Source organism: Vipera ursinii (genome assembly GCF_947247035.1).
Source record: "Vipera ursinii genome assembly, chromosome: 10".
NCBI classification, from domain to species: domain Eukaryota; kingdom Metazoa; phylum Chordata; class Lepidosauria; order Squamata; family Viperidae; genus Vipera; species Vipera ursinii.
Window position 1 is genome coordinate 21,417,306 of NC_139520.1, and position 16,491 is coordinate 21,433,796.

At 46.1% G+C, this 16,491-nt stretch overlaps 1 protein-coding gene across 1 annotated transcript; it reads right to left on the bottom strand.

Moving 5' to 3' along the window:
- Positions 1–5: 5 nt before the first annotated feature.
- Positions 6–15,899, bottom strand: LOC310644935 (meckelin-like). The gene is made up of 24 exons (XM_083370271.1): positions 15,673–15,899; positions 14,654–14,727; positions 14,182–14,247; positions 13,630–13,730; positions 12,723–12,801; positions 12,399–12,476; positions 12,100–12,165; positions 11,566–11,710; positions 10,980–11,097; positions 10,206–10,296; positions 9,966–10,022; positions 9,252–9,350; positions 8,940–9,038; positions 8,604–8,702; positions 7,585–7,678; positions 6,788–6,912; positions 6,212–6,352; positions 5,626–5,706; positions 4,791–4,907; positions 3,817–3,933; positions 2,193–2,288; positions 1,423–1,525; positions 1,138–1,280; positions 6–653 (listed from the first exon to the last, which is right to left on the bottom strand). Exons 1-24 carry the CDS (start codon positions 15,860–15,862, stop codon positions 573–575), a joined length of 2,460 nt encoding a protein of 819 aa, XP_083226397.1. The 5' UTR covers positions 15,863–15,899; the 3' UTR covers positions 6–572.
- Positions 15,900–16,491: the final 592 nt, after the last annotated feature.

A 16,491-nucleotide genomic window follows, 5' to 3' on the forward strand; every position in this document is an offset into this window, starting at 1 on the left:
TTTCAAGTGCATCCTTTTATTTTCATTTGGGAAATGTACATGGTGGAGGTCACACTTTCAAAAGCTGGTTTTCATACATGCAAGATAGGGGTTTGCAAGCATGCAGGTTTCTAGTCCACTGTAGAGTTCCAAACTGACTTGTGAACTTCAACTCCCAGAATTCCCCAGCCAGCATAACAGCAGTTCACTCATAAATCATAAAAGTCATAAATCACATTTTTTTTTTAGTGCCGTTGTAACTTGGAACAGTCACTAAACAAACGGTTGTAATTTGAGGATTTCCTGCAATTCTACGGGGAACGTGCTGGACCTACAAAGCACATGGCCATCCAAACTTGCAAGGAGAGGCATCAAGTCTTTGAGGGCCCCGGGGGGGGGGGATATACTCCCCACACACACACTCTCTCACATGGTTTTGTTTGAGTGAGAATCCCAGAAATAAGAACCATTCGGACATTTTTCTTCCCTAAAAGATGAAATTTCCCAGGCCGAGAAGTCTGGGATTCTTTCCAAGAGCATCGGCCCAGCAGGCTCTTCCTTGCTTCCCACGTGGAAGGGCTTGATGGTGGCTCTCAGATCAGGAACTGTTTTTCCACCAAGGTCTTCTCTGCTAGATTTCGCCTTCCAAGCGTGTCACGTGCCACTTGCACAAGCTGAAACACAGATGGGCCTCTGTTTGTCCTTGGTGCAGTGGACCCTCGTCCTCCCTCTCTCCAGGATGGTCAGGAAAAAGCCGATTAAGTCTCAAGGAGAACCGCCTCGCTAGACTGCTGGCCCTGTTTACTGAGTGCCATGCTAAGCTGGGGTTGGCAGCTCTGTGGCAGCGGGCACGGCTGGCTGGGATGCGTGCCAACTGCACATAAAGTCATCTCACAGCTTCCTCAATTCACACATGTCATTCCAGGCCAGATTGCCAGATTCAATCTCACATCTTATTGAAGCCCTTAACGCTCCCGGGAGTTGCATTATCACTCACACACACACACACACAGCACAGCAGCCGATCTTCCGATGAATTAAAAGCAAACTTTGGGGGACCAAACCTTATCTTCCTCATGCTACATCGTGCGTAATTTTAAGAAAACAAAAGGAAATGGCATTTTCCTACTATTTCCTCTCCATCTAGACATTTTTTACCTTCTGCACGGCAAAGGTAACAACCGCTGAGAGCACAAAATTCTGTGCCCCCAAATCCACAGCGCAGAACAGGAGGGTTTCAAAGAGAAGGAGCAATAATTCGTGGCCGTAGAAGAGCGTCCGGCTGAACAACGCACCGTCATCTGAAGGAGAAAGTCGCCAGAGCCAAAGTCAGACTATCATGTAGGATCATTCTGAGGGTTCAACCTCACCTCCAGCTACAGCCTGGATCGTGTGAGCCAGGCCTTAAGAGCTAGATCCCATCGGAAGGTGCATGGTGAGTACCGTTATAAAGAATTGAGAGGTCTCCCGGCTCCTGAAATTCCAGGTCCATGACCCTCTCGGAGAAAAACTTGTCCTTCACTATGTAGTCCATATCTTTATATCTCTAAAGGGTGGGGACAGAATGAGAAGTGGTTAGAGAAAGGACCGATTAAAAGGGAAGCGGTCCTAGAGAGAGAACAGCTTGTTCAGAGTAGACATAATAAGAGCTGCTCTATTATGCTTCATTGCACATCAGCCAGATGCTTAGATTGGATTTGGCAGTTTTATCCACCCACTGAGTCCTTCCCAAGGATCTGGGGTTGGGAGGTGTGGTTATTTGATGGGATTAAAGGTCTCCCCAGGGATGTAACGTTCCACGTCAAGCTGCCTTTTGCAATTGACTGATGCTGATTTTGTCAATTATTGGGTCAATATGATGATGATGATGATGATTCCTTTCTTCTCCCTCAAGGATGTTTCAGAAACAGTCTCATTCTTCTGGAGTGGGTGGCCATGATAAGTGGGTCAAATTAAATTAATAAAATGAACTCTAATACATTTTTTTAAAAAAAGAATTTTGGTGACAAGAGAATGATAACAAAGTAAAATTCCAACTGGCTGTAACAGGGCAGTTTGCACGATGTCTAAGAATCCCGTTGACCATCTTTGGCGTCTGTTGACTTGGACTTGACAGTGTTCTCCTCAAACCATAGTTAGAGCCCTTTTCTGGCTGCTCAGCTCAAGAGCCAAGTCCCTGGAAGGAGCTTAGCCAAACGTGGCTGAAGACTCACGTGTTCCAAGAAGGACACCAGGAACCAGTTCAGCGCATGGTAGCCTTTCAGCCTCAGCTCGTGGAGATCAGGGCGACTTTGGAGTCCTCTCTGGTGCTGCAAGGAGAACATTCATAAAAGTTCAAGCCTGGCCCCTGGTAGGCACCCGTGGAAAGGAGGGGGGGGAACGGACTTATTTTACTTGGCTCTTCCCTTCGGCAGCAGAAATGTCAGCTCAATTTTCACCTGCCTGTGCTTGAGAACTCATCTCCAGCCGCAGAGGGAGTTTTCAATTAGAATTTGAAGTAGAAAGTGAGAAAATAGGAGGGCTACACTCAGCCGTTGTTCCTTGAAGGAGCTAAACTCAGAAAGTTCAGCCAGGGTTCACTTCTAAGAAGTAAAAAAACAACAGGGTTTCGTGGCACCCAACAAGCGAGATAGATTTATTTATAGGAGCATCTGTTTCTGTGGTTGGCTACTCAAGCTTCAAGAGGTCCAGTGTTAAACGCTTCTTTGTTCAGCTGGGAATTGCTATTTTTCTCTCTGATCACCCTTGACAAAAAAACATGCCCAAGATTTTTGGCACTTTTTATCATTTTTCTCAGTGGTCTCAGGATCTTTTCATAGCTCTAACTTGCAGCAATCCCCACCACTGAATGAGGGTGAATGGAGGCATTTCAGAGCTACTGTGCCTTTAGGTAGAAGCTTCCTACTTATTGTTTCAGGCTAGCTGCTCCCTCACCCTAAACACGAATAATCGATTGCTAATTAATTAGCACTACTCTCCCCAGAAGTGCGTCAGAACTGCTTTTGCAACAATTTTGTTCCCTATTTAATATGAAGTATTACAAAGAAGCAGCTTCTAGTCCATACGGCATGGGGTTCGCTTCTAAGCCCGACCTTCGCTCCTTCCGACGGGATCTAAAGACCTACTTGTTTGAACAAGCCAGCCTGGCCTGATGGGTTTGGGTTTTATTATTGCTTTTAACGTATTTTAACTTATTGTTCTAAGGTATTGGGCACTTTGTTTAATCTTTTCTTAATTTTTGTATCTTTGTATTTTAGTATTTATTGCCCTGTTCACCGCCCTGAGTCCTTTGGGAGAAGGGCGGTAAACAAATAAAATTATTATTAATTATTATTATTATTATTATTATTATTATTAGTAGTAGTAGTAGTAGTAGTAGTAGTATTGTAACTTTGAAAGAACTTGCTGGCCTACAGAGATAAAAGGATTATGAGTTCACTAGCACGACAAAATGGGTGTCGTTGCATCACAATGTTTGCATCTTATGTCCAGGCATGACACCATGGGCATAACAAAAGGCAGGTGATGACACAATATTGCAATTCATGTTTCCTTAGTGGCATCTACAGCTTCCCCCTTGCAGATAGCCAAGGAGAAAAAATGTTTTATGCTTTTATGCTTCAAGACAGATTTTGTTCACTGGGAATTTCTCAGCCTTTTGGCTAAGATCAACTGCGTGGAACTCCTGGCCCCTCGTCTCTGGCATTTAAGGAAGCGGGCCTTATGAGATGGATCGCCGAGCCTCTCTGCCGCGAAGGATGGGTAAATCATTCTTAAGGATGCTTGTGCAGCATTTCTGAAAAGCAATTAAGAAGAAAATATTGCAAGATCTGCTACCTCCGTTAATGAGAGGAGGATTCGGTCATAGAAGGTCCGCATCCGGTCAGTGAGAAGCACTTCGAAGGTCTGAACCTCAGAGTTAGCCTCCAAACCCCTCAGGGGACAAAGGTTATCCTGGGGAAAAAACCAACAGGAAGGGAAAAGTTACAGTGGAAACACATGAGTACACTAAAGATGTCTATATTTACCACTTCCCTAGTCCTCGCTTCAGTTTTGCAGATTTAAATTCTGGGACTCGTAAGTTGGAAACTTTTTGCTCAGTGAAAGAATCCAGACTAAAGTATCCGTAAGAGCTGGCTGTTTAGCCTTGTTCTGCTGTTCATCTGCTTTTAACACTGAGAATTTTTTCCTAATATTTAGCCCACATTGGCCTTCCTCTGACTGCTATTCTGCATCTTGCGCTTGTATAATTGAAAGAGATGACACATAAAGAAGATTGGAGGAGGAGGAGGAGGAGGAGGAGGAGGAGGAGGAGGAGGAGGAGGAGGAGGAGGAGAATAAACCCAGATTTTTTCTGGAATCAACACTGTTGGCTGAGAAGACAACTGCCCTGCAGCTGGTGCTTCAGAGAAGAAAACAATTCCTCTTCCCAATTCCTTGCTACATCCTGATGGCTACCAAGAAGCCCCAAGTCGGTCACTCTGGAAGAGCGAGATAAATTCAGGGAGACCAACCACTGCTCGCTGTTATGATGGCTCTGGTGGTGAAAAGAAGCAGGAGGAGACAAGAATGCTAATAGGTTGGCCATTCTCTTTGAACACTTCTATGCAGTTGGACCACAGATGAATCCTTCCGGAAGGAGCAAGGAGAAGACCACCTGTCTTCAACTGAAGGACCAAGCTGCAGGTAACCTCCAGCCACATTCACCTTGAGAAGGACCCAAGACAATGACACAGTCCTGCAAGGGTTTGTTAGAAAGAGAAGCCACCACACCACGTGATGAAGGACCAAAGAACAGAAGCCAGGGTTACCTCCTCTTTCCTGAGATAAGAGAGCATTGTGTCCAGATTCACATCAGCATGTCCGTGGATGCTTCTCCCGTGGATGTAGAATCCGTAGCACCTGTGTGTCAAGATGAATACGGATACCTGCAGGGATTACAAAGTAAGGTCCATATTACTGGGAAACAAGGACACTTCCAAATGCATCTGGCTTATTTTAAGAATTAACACATTTCCCCCCAGGTTGGCTTGGAACACCTTTTAAAAACCAGCCTATAAAGCAATGTTTAAAAAATGTTTTAAAAAATAGCTCAGAGCAAGGCCTAAAACTTGCATCAGAATCCCTCAGGTTAGCAATTAAAAGCAGCCACAAATCAGCTGAAACTGGCTTAAAAAATGAAATAATTGCTTAATGAACGTTCGGCCACTTAAAAAGTGCAAATTAAGACATCCTGAAGGGCAAATTAGCCTCGCACTGCATACATGGGGGTGGGAGCCCCCAATTATGAAATGGCTTGTTCAGCTAGAACTCCCCATGCCCTCATTATTACCGCATTATTAATAGTTGCAGTACATCATAACTGCCCACTTTTTTAGAAATGTAAAAGTAGGTTGCAAATCTTTGTCTGAGCCGAGATCTGACATTAAAAGGTGGAAAAGAAGGTAGCTCTAAAGGAAGGGATGGGTAAGAGAAGCGCAGAAAAGAAGAATCCAGAATCTAGTTTCAGCTCAGATCTTCTCATCCAGATGTGTGCACATGTTTGCTCTCAGGATTGTCAGCAATGGCCATGGCTGACAGGGGAGCCCTGGGAATCTAAGTCTCCAAGTTGGGGAGCCCACGATCTGGTGCATGGGTGTAACTCACATTGCTCAAGGAACAAAGGTCGATGAACTGATGAATCTTGTCCTCCACAAAACGTTGATATAACCCAACGGACAGCAACATCTGGAACAGAACCAAGAATACGGGAGGAATTGCAAGGCAGGTCAACTTCCCGCAAGAATCCAGAGATCCTTCTTGCAAACATCCTGCTGGCTTCTTCCAATCAACTGGAACAAGTCAATGCAGGTTGGAATACCACCTAAGAATATCTTTTGTATCATGAAAATGCTGCATGAAAGGTGAACAAAGGGGCGAACAGACAGAGTTTAGGAAAGTAGAGTGAGGCCTATTTTTCCCCTCAACATTTGCAACTCTTGAACATGGTTAGGCCATCATCTATCCTCCATCCTTCGTCCTAGGTGCTATTTATTTTCTTGTGGAGATAGGAAGGGCTTCTGAAGACATTGTTTTACATGGAATGGAGCACTTTTTTCTGCAACAGGATGATATGGAAATATTCTCTTTGTCTTTTTGGAGGGGAGGGGAGGGGAGGGGAGGAGAGGGGAGGAGAGGAGAGGAGAGGAGAGGAGAGGAGAGGAGAGGAGAGGAGAGGAGAGGAGAGGAGAACCTGCACAATGGCCACCACCAGCCAAACAGAAGCAGCAATCCCAAAACGAAGAATTGGGCTCCAGGGAGCTTGGTAAGCATTTGGCTCAGGCTGAAGACTGACATTCAGGTCTCTTGATGCGAGGTTTTTTAGCCCCACCACCTGTGGATGAAAAGAAGCCAACATCACTCCCACATGGAGACACCTTCTCTTCATCTATGCTCACTGGGTGGGTTATTCTCATTCTTAACTGTAACATGAGATTAATAGTGCACAACTATGCAGTTTGTGCTGAAAACGTTGGGCTAGGAAAGGAAATCAAGTTATTTTGGGTGGCTTTCCAAGGGGATTGGACAAGGACATGAAGAAGAAATGGGCTGTTGGTCCACCCAGGATTTTCCTAAGAGGATGGAGAAGAAAAGCCACCAGAACAGGCCAGTGGGAACAGGAGCTTCTGCCATCAAGATGAGATTCCAGCTTTCTCTCCCTCTCTCTCATCCAGCTCACTCTCCAGACCAGCAGATGTCTGCATGCCTGCAGAATCTTTCTCAGGGCTGCAGACAGAAATCAGTTGGCCCTCCTGGGTCTTGCACTGACCTCCAAAACCAACAAAACCGCAAACAGTTGAAGCGAAGGATGCACCTTCCTGTGCGTCTGGATTTCATTCCACTCATTAGCGATCAGAAAAGTCCTCCAGGCACTCACTGATGAGGCTGGACCTCCTAGAACAGGGGGGGGTGGAGAGGGGGGGAATGCACAAGCAAGCAAACAAACAATGAGCTTTATTGGTGGCCTCTGCATGCGCCTCTCTGGTGTTTTTTGACCAATTGCAAGGCTTGGCACTCTGGAGACTCCTGGCGCTTTTGCTGTATGCTCATCTGCCTCTCCAACAGCAAATCAAATAATACAATGCAGCTCAGTTGGCTTCCCAAAAGGGTTGGAGAAATTCAAGGCTCTCCCCCTCATGGGATGAGGCCCCCTCGGTGGCCCCCTGGAAGAACAGATGGCCAAGGATCCAATCCAGCAGGGCAGGGCTGGTGTTCTCGACCTGAAGTGCACCGCTTGCTCCTCTGCTGGTTTCCCAGCAGCCGTTGGGATGATCTAGTGGTGTGGCTAGTCGCACGAGTGATACCACCAAACGGTTGTGTGATGTAACACTGCCCTTGTTTGGAAGCAAGCCAAAGCTTTGGATCTTTGGGGAAATCTTTCATTCAGGATAAGAGCAGGTGTCCTGGGTCAGACCTTCTCGCTCCATCAGCAGGAGAAACCCCAGGTGATAGGAGCAGATCTTTCTGCTGGAGATTTGTTCACAAAAGGAGGAAGACGAAACGACACTCTCTTTGGATCACCCATGAAATGAACAAGATATAACCAAAGCAATGATAAATGATCACCTTTCATTTTTGATTTTTCCTTCGGCTTCTCCCAGTCGATCAGGAAAATGGAGACCGTGAGCTGGGTGATCAGCAGATGTAGGAGATCCAGGCTCTGGAACAAAAGCATCCACAGGGAATTTTGTCTCTGGATATGGAGATACGCTCTGCAGAGCTTAAGAACGTGACCTCTCTTACGGTCATTTGCAAATCCTACACCCTGAGTATCTTCCAAAGAGGAGCAGAGCTCATGCTTAACTCAAATGCCTCACACTAAGCCAATGGAAATTTGCACAAGGGCCCAGGTCTTCCTGAGCACTAAACCCCTTCCTCTTGGGTCAGATTATGAGCGTGACAGATGAGCAATCCTGGCAACAGGTAGTAGAGGGTTCTGTCCTTGAAGAGGACAAGGATCGGTTACTTTCAACTGTTGCCAAGAAAACAACATGACACAACAGCCATGCGGCCGTCAAGAGTTAAGCTGGACTTGGCAGGAGTTAAGAAAAGCAAATAAAATCAACAGCGCCACAAAGAATTAAGCTGTGGTGGCGGGGGTTCTCTATTACGAGAGGCTTTTTTTTTCACCTTGCAAAATCATTGGGATTTTTCATCTATTAGTCAGTTCTCAGGCTACTGCAGTTCCAGGCAACACATCGTAAAATATGGCTTGATGGAAAAGGTTAAAAAAATCAACTCACTTTTGATCTGACTATGAAGGCTGCCTGCAGCCATCCTGAACTGTAGATTTGCATGACAAAAGTCACCATGTCATCCTCTCTGATTTTCTTGCGGGGAAGTCCCATCAAGCCAGCTTTAAAAGCACTCCAGCAGTGTTTCTCAACCTTGGCAAGATTAAGGCGTGTGGACTTCAACTCCCAGAATTCCCCAGCCAACCATGGGAGTTGAATTCTGGAAGCTGAAGTCCACACGTCTTAAGCTTGCCAAGGTTGAGGAAGACTGCTCTAGAAAATGAAAGTTCTCCAAGATATAATGCCCCAAAGACACCAGGTTTCTCATGCAAGCTCTTTCCAACCTCTTACCTTCAAAATCAGAGCACCCAATGCATAGATTATAAAGTTGGTTTCTGCTTGGCTACCAGCAGCTGGGAGTGTAATTTCCACAGTAGAAAACTGCTGACCCTATAGAAGAAAAGGCAAAACAGACGAGATCTTTCTGCTTGTGAGGTTCTGTATCCCTCAGCACAAACATTATTAATATTCTTGTTGTTAGCAGAATTCCCTTCCTCTTAAAGAAGGAAGCCCCAATCTGTGCACCAAAGCCATAAATGCAAGATTCACTAAAAATAATTAAAAATAAACCAATGGAACACTGGGTGCATGAACACCTGCGCACACCTCCACAGATCCTTACTTTACCTTGAAAGCGATCAGCCAGTAAACGCCAATTCCCAAGGTGACCATGAAAAAGACATTTGCCAGAGAGCCAACCAAGCAAGCAAAGAATTTCAATATGGTCTGAAAATAAAATAAAAAATTTAACAGGAATAAAAATCTGAACCAAGGGAGGCCGGTGTGAAGAAAAAGCAATTTTGTACCACCTTGTTTCTTGGTTTTAAACATCTGGCAAAGTCTAAGCAAACACAGCTGATGTCTCCAGTGAACTCCCAAATTCTGAGAGGCGACCCATTTCCCAGAACCTCAAGAGCAAAAAGTGAATTTTGCCCTTACCGTCAAACCGATATTTTGCAGACGAGATCGCCGGGCCCAGCTGCTGGTTTCCAACAAAGCATAGAGGACAGCGAGGAACCCCAGCACCCCAAAGGCAATCTGTGCACAGACAACGTGTGTGTCATTCCCAGCAGAATGGAAAATAGGCAGAATGTCTTGACATAAATTAAGCTGCCTCCCATAGCTATTTTCGATATGCAAGACCATCCCTAAAAACCTCCAAAAGCATCTTTTGGGAACGAGCGGATTAAAAGAGGAAATGGTTCAATCGTCTTTCTTCAAGCTAGAGGCCTTCCAGATGTGTGGACTACCAGCATTCCACAAACAACGCAGCCTGACTGACTATTCCAGAAGTTCCAGAATTCTAGAAGAATTCTAGAAGAAACCCAAGCTTTCTAGAAAGCCTACAGGGTGAGGAAACGTGATATGGGCAAAAGGGTTGAAAGCATCTTCCTGGTGGGGCTGTTTTCGCCAAAGAGATGGGGCCATTCTCTTAGCGAGGAGAATACATGCTCTTCACGGAACATGACCTATTGCAACGAAGACCTTTGCAGAACCTGAAGGACCAGCAGTTTTAATGTAGGATGGTGTCCACTCTCTACAGCTCAAAAGGCCACGGCTTTTATCTTCTTTCCACCATTTGTCTATGCAGCAAAATCACCCCCCAAAACCCTCAAATGTTCAACAGACAGTCCAAAAATCTCGCTTACTCACATCCGTTGCTAGCTGAGCTGATCCCGGCCTCTGAATGTAGGAGACTGAAAATGACACCTGGAAAATCAAGCGGCAAAATAACATTGTCCACGAAGCTGAAGAGCAGGGAAAGGTGGAAGCCAGGGGTGAAGGGAAGGAAGAAATCCACGCACATCCCAACCTGCCGTGGGAGCAGATCCACCTCTGCTTCTGGATCTGCAGATTATAAAGTCGAGGGCCATTCCCACCACACGGACTCACCTGGGCAGCTCCCGTGAGAGGGTATGTTGCGTATCTGACTGTCAAGGAGAAAGGTGGGTCTTCCCCAGGAGCAGTGGTTGGTAGGTGGACACTGCAAAAGCCAGGAAGAAGAATGGAGGTTGGTTTTGAAGGAAGGAGGGCTGGAGAAGAACTGGAGGAGGAAGCCACTAAGATGAACACTGCCTCTTGAGCTTCTGGGCAGCTCCTGACACAGGGGTATTTGGGGTACCAGCAAGGTGACATGTCTGCCAGGTAGATGCAGTGGACGTTTGTATTCACTGCTATGCAAAAGGGTATCTGAGAGAGAATAAGGACAGGCTCATTTTACAAACTAGCCAGGTATTCTTTCTCCTCCCCCACCCCCACTTTTTTCCCTTCATTTCTCCATTCTCTCTCCCGCATTTCTAGTGAAGGAGAGTCCACCAGCAGCTATTATTTCCCAACGACTTCCCAAATTCTTCCCAATTTCCAACCAAAATCTGCTTCCCTGTGATTTGAGTCATTGCTTTTTCTTCCGTCTTCTGGAACAATTTGACCTTGTCTTCTCCACCAAAGTCCTTCAGATGCTTGAAGATGGCCATCAGTCTCCCCACCATCTTCTCTTCTCCAGGCTAAATTTACTCAACACCTTCAACTGTTCCTCCTCAGATTTTCCTGCCATCTTGCTGATTCTTCTCTAGGCATTTCCTTCAATGTCCTTTGTAAAGTGTGGTTGGCCCTAGGCAACCTCTGCCCTTAATCAGGCCTCAGAAGATGGTATTTATTTTTTTTTACCTGAGAAGCAAATCCTTTGCCAAGGTCACAGACTCTGGAGCATTTGACAAATTCCCTTTTCGGCTTGATAGCCCGTCGACCAAAAAGAATCTCCGGAGCGCTTGACTCAACGAGGGTGCTAACCATCAAAACAAGATGCAAGGAGAAAGACTTTAGCAAAGGTGCTGGAGTTGTACTTTCAACACAGTGTACAAAACTGAGCAGAACAGCTTTGGAGAAGTTGTTTAATATCAGTAAGGTCAGAGGGGGGGTCAAGATATTTTGCAGGGGCTGAAATGAAACTGCAAAGCTGAACCTCCAAGGCACGTTCAGACCTGGCATGGACGGACAAAGCTTGCTGCAAGCACTTTGGTGTCTGCATTTCTACGGTTTGTTGGAAAAGGCTGGGCTTGGGAAGGGAAACCTTTGCAGCCTTCAGAGCAGAGGAAAAGGGAAAGAGGAGATTAATGAATGAAGCCAAGTTCCCAGAAATAAGGAAACAAAAAAAGGGTTCCAGCAAATGCCTTAAGGGATCGTGTAGATTTTAATGACAATTTGAAGACCGTGCCTTTGGTCTGACCCAGAAAACCCCGGAGGATTGCTTTACCTTGATGGTTTGTTACCATTGTGGGATTGCTTATAGGAATGGGCCATAGCTGGGTGTTCCCCTTCTCATCTTCGAACTGCAAAAACATCTCATAGAAGATGGGTTCTGGAGTCCTTTGAAGCAGGGCAGAGACTTCAAGGGTGCACTACAAAAAGTAAAGATCAGGTGGAAACCGTGCAGTTGCCTTTCCTGGGCCAAAGAGATCTGTTTAAGCCACATGTCTGGAGCTGCTCTATTAGTTAATCATTTGAAAAGAAGCCTCCAAATCCAGGACAGACTACAATCTGTTACTCGGAACGGGTTTCCACGAAAACCCTAGGATTTGGCAGATGACCTATGGAAACAGCTGATGACCTTCAAGATCTGCTGGGGTAACCAGTTGGACCCCTATCTCTGAAAGCCACCAAGATTAAATCAAGAGAATCTCACTCCTATTGGTGACATGTCTGGTTAGATCTCTCCAAACTCCAAAATGGGATCCTACCCACCAAGAACCAATTCCACAGGTTAAACTGAAGCAGAGGCATTGCTTACAGACTGACTGTATGTGGTTCCCAAGAGGAAAGCTGCATCCAGGGCCTTCTGGCTGTTCGGACAGAGCTAAATGGAGCAAAGAGAAAAGATGATACAACCATTTTTAAGTATTTTAAATGGGAAGGAAGGAAGGAAGGAAGGAAGGAAGGAAGGAAGGAAGGAAGGAAGGAAGGAAGGAAGGAAGGAAGGAAAAGAAAAAGCAGCAGAAGGGACAATCTTAGTCTATCTTTTCATCTGGCATTGTGAGAAGTGCTGCTGCTTGCAGGGACCACATTTAAAGATGAAAGTAATTTGTTTACCTGCAACGTTGCTCCTTTTACTTCCTGCCAACCCAGGAACTTTCCCCGGACATCATACTGAATGAGCTTGAAGTCAGTCTGTAGAAAAGAATAACCAATCCCATGGGACTAGGTCATGCGTTTTAAGAAGCTCTCCCTGGCTCACCAAGTTAGTCCAAAGGTCTGAGCTAACATGTCTGGTTGGTTGAAACAGCCACAGCTATTCAGGCTGGCTGGGGAATTCTGGGAGTTGAAGTCCACCCATCTGAAAGTGGTCAGTGCTAGCAAACATTTGGGGGAGGAACAGGACACACGCGCAGCTTTTCTGGATCTGCTTCAACTTGCCTTCAAGTGCTTCCCAAAAGCCACAGAAGGAAAAGGTCCGGTGTCGCTCCCATACCAAATCTTTGGGAGGTCTTGGCTCCTGAAAAGAAAACCCACTCATGCTTTGCAGAAGATGGCAAGTGCTCCTGCTGGAAACAAAGGCTCCACAAAGCCCAGTTGGATCCTCTGAAGAGACGAGGGGATCACAGGGGTCAGACACAAGCCAGAGAAACGTCACAAAGTCACTGCACCAGAGATGCACCATTGGTGTCCTTCGCAGGATGTGTAGGACGCCCACTGCTCTCTGAGATGTCACTTGTCAACCATCCCATTTGGCACATTCGACAAAAGAAACTCCCGGCTCTTTAGAATGACCAAGAGTGTAGCTTTATGGAAAGATCCATCTAGGCCAGGGGTAGGCAACCTTGGCTCTTTTATGACTCGTGGACTCCCAGAATTCCTGAGCTGAGGGAAAAGGGAGTTTCCAAGCTGAGCCATGCTGGCTCAGGAATTCTGGGAGTTGAAGTCTACGAGTCATAAAAGAGCCAATGTTGCCTACCCCTGGCCTAGGCCCAGTACAAGCAAAGTCTGGGATTTTCCCACAAAATCTCCCATAGGTAAAACCCCTTTTTCCCCTCTGGGCCATCCGGAGTTCATCCATTGCCAATTGAGTTCAGTTCTTTTGTTATGGGGAAGCAGTTCTGCAACACTCAATGTATCCCATGACATAACTTGACCTTGGTGGATAATGTCTCTCTGGCAACAGAAGGCTCTTGAGCATTCCTTAGCCCTCCCCCCCTCCCCAGGGATTCACACATCCCCCTCCCATTTCTGTTTGGCAAAATCTGAGCCAGCCGGAATCAGATGGAGCCAAGTCACTTTTGACACCACCCCTTGGAGCTGGATAACCAGAGCTGGCGTTACTTACTTGGCCTTGGTGTAAAGATCATAAGGCCTGGTTTGCAAAGAGAAAGCTCTGAGGATGACCATGTTGGTGAGCATTTGACAAGCTGTTGCATTGCAGGTGTTCTAAGGGGAGTGAAAGAAAGCATTGGATGCAGGTAACTGAGGCCTGGACAGCAGGTACAATAGGCGGACTTCAGACCATTTTGGTGCAACTCTTTGTAAAATTAAACCCTTTCACAAGTTACTAGCTTTCCTCTGCTGGACCCTGGATCCCACATCAAGGTTACAACCGTTAAAAAGAAAAAGAAAAAAACCAGTTGGCCAGGGGGTTAAATACGGTCACACGGAGCTACCTACCAGGGTTTGCATACCACAACCGCATGCTGACATGTGAAAAAGAAGGTTGGAAGTCATCCGTATATATTATTATAGGTTTTTTTGTCCTTTTTCTTTTCTTGCACTATTTTTCCCCTTTTTTGTCTTCTGGGAAAATTCTTAATAAATAAAAAAATTAAATCAAAGCCATCAACTCCCCATTTGGTACAGCAAGGAGATGCAGCATAAATCTACCCACCTCACATGCTAGGAAGCTCCCGTCAAGAAAGTCAGATTCCCAGAGGGTGCCAGGTGGAACACTGCTCTGTAGAGAAGGGGAGAGAAAGATCATGTTTGATAGCAGCCTTCCAATATTTGAGGGGCTGCCACAGAGAAGTGGGGGTCAACTTATTCTCCAGGGCACCTGAAGGCAGGACAAGAAACAATGGTTGGAAACTAAGCAAGGAGAGAAGCAACCTAGAAATGAGGAGAAATTTACTGACTGTGAGAACAATTAAACAGTGGAACAGCTTGCCTCCAGAAGTTGTGGGTGCTTCATCACTGGAGGCTTTTAAGAAGAGATTGGACAACCGTTTGTCCGAAATGGTCTAGGGTTTCCTGTTTGAACAGGGGGTTGGACTAGAAGACCTTCAAGGTCCCTTCCAACTTTGTTATTCTGTTAATGTTTCTGCCTGCATCTCCGAGAAAGAACCAAAAAGATGTGCTCTTACGCAACCGGGGCATGGAAGACGAGGGGGTTCTCCACTTGACTCTTTCGATCCAGGCTTGCAAACACAACTCAAACCTACAAGGAGGAAAACTGAATCAAGACTGTGCTTCTAGAAGCTACTTGCTCACTGTACAAATCTCAGGGGTTCACTCAAAACATCGATGTGCACTGCAGCCAATTCTGCAGTGAGTAGGCGAACTTTAGCATTCAAAGAAATCAGGAATTCTGGGAGTTGAAGTCCTCACATCTTCAAGTTGATTGAAAAACGCTATTGTACGGCACATCTGTAATACACCAGCTACTGGCACCAGTGCATTCTTTCAATGGGTATTCCCCACCGTGTGCCTGCTTACTCTCTTGTAATCCCTTTCTCTCCATGAATGTAAATACAAACATAAATTCCCTTCCTGTGAATTATCCCAGCAGCGGGGTTAGCATTCCAAGTGGAGAAAAGGAAAGCAGAGTTGGGGGTCAAGGGATTATGACCATTTTGCTTAGCGATGGAAATGACAGCCCCAATTCTTGTTGCCAAAGGACTACTTGTACACTTGCAGAATATATAGAAAACACTCTGGGGCTCAAGCTACAGGAACAGTGAAACGCGTCTCTTATTACTGAGTGAATGTTTTTACATAAGCGAAGTAGCAGGAAAGGGGAGGCAAGCAAGAATGAGATTGCAGCAGGATCCTGCCACAAATCAAAAGCGTTCCCCTGCAAGTCTGCAATTAGCCATGGCACATAATTTCATGCTCACTGCACAGCCCCAAGGACACCCTCGTGATGCACCAATGCGCTCCTTTCTGCAGATCTGGCATTTTGCTGGCTGTAAACACGAGGACGGCTAATAACTCATTAAAGCTTCTCTTTCTGCAGCTTCTTCACAAAAGGGAAAGTGGGTGGAATTTTTACAAGGGCCAGTGCCTCCCCCCACATGGCTCCTAAATTGCCATTTTCCCCGTTGGACATCTCCTTCCCTTTCCCTGTCCCAGCCCCCCCCCTCGTCCAGCCGTTCACACTCACCTTCAGGACTCGGGATCAGCTCTGGGCTGCAGGAGTCGCACTGGCCACTCTGAAGGTTGAAGAATTTGTGGGGCCCACATTTTTCAGGAAGGCTGGAGGCGGCGGGCCCGTTCCTTAGACCCAGCGTGGGGCACTGCAGGGTATTGAGAAACAGCAGAAAAAGGGGCACAGAGCTTTCCAAAATTGGCATTTTGGAGGGAGCCCGCAATGGGGGTTAGTGTGGTTCACTCCCCACAGATTGATCCTCTGTGGGGGGGGGGGGAGAGAAGATCAGGAGAGCCTACTACACGGAGGCAGAAATTCTGCTTTTGTGTCAACCCAGGTGTATCCGTAGTAACCAAACACAGGTGTGGCTTCTTAGGAGGTGAAGCGAGGTTCCCAGCTTTGACTCACCTGCGGTTTTAACTTCTGGGCACTGTCTGTGGTCTGACTCGGTCACGGAGACAAGTCACAAGGGGATCTTGGCTCAAGACTAAGGAATCACGGTAGATAAGCACTATCCATGCCAGGGTCAAGACGGCAGGTTAGAGGCAAAGGAACGCTGGACTTGTGATTTATGAGGTTGGCAATAAGGAAGAACAGAATACGAAAAGAAAGCAGTGATGGTTTAACCTCAGAGAAAGTGGATAAAGTTCAAAGGCATTTATAGCTACTGTAAAGATCTTTTTCTATTTCTTTTCCTATGGATCTCCTTTCTCATAAGTGCGAGGACCTTTTGTAAGTCGCTTTTTTTCACTGCCATTGCAACTATGAATGATGGCTAAATGAATGGTTATAAGTCAAGGATTACTTGTATTTTAAAAAAGAGGAGAGAACAGC

Coding starts and splice junctions, on each gene's coding strand:
- LOC310644935 (XM_083370271.1), bottom strand. CDS start 15,862: ATGCCAATTTTGGAAAGCTCTGTGCCCCTTTTTCTGCTGTTTCTCAAT. Junction 10,023..10,205: donor CTCTCACGGGAGCTGCCCAG/GTGAGTCCGTGT, acceptor TTGATTTTCCAG/GTGTCATTTTCAGTCTCCTA. Junction 2,289..3,816: donor TCCTCCTCTCATTAACGGAG/GTAGCAGATCTT, acceptor TTCTCCTTGCAG/CACCAGAGAGGACTCCAAAG.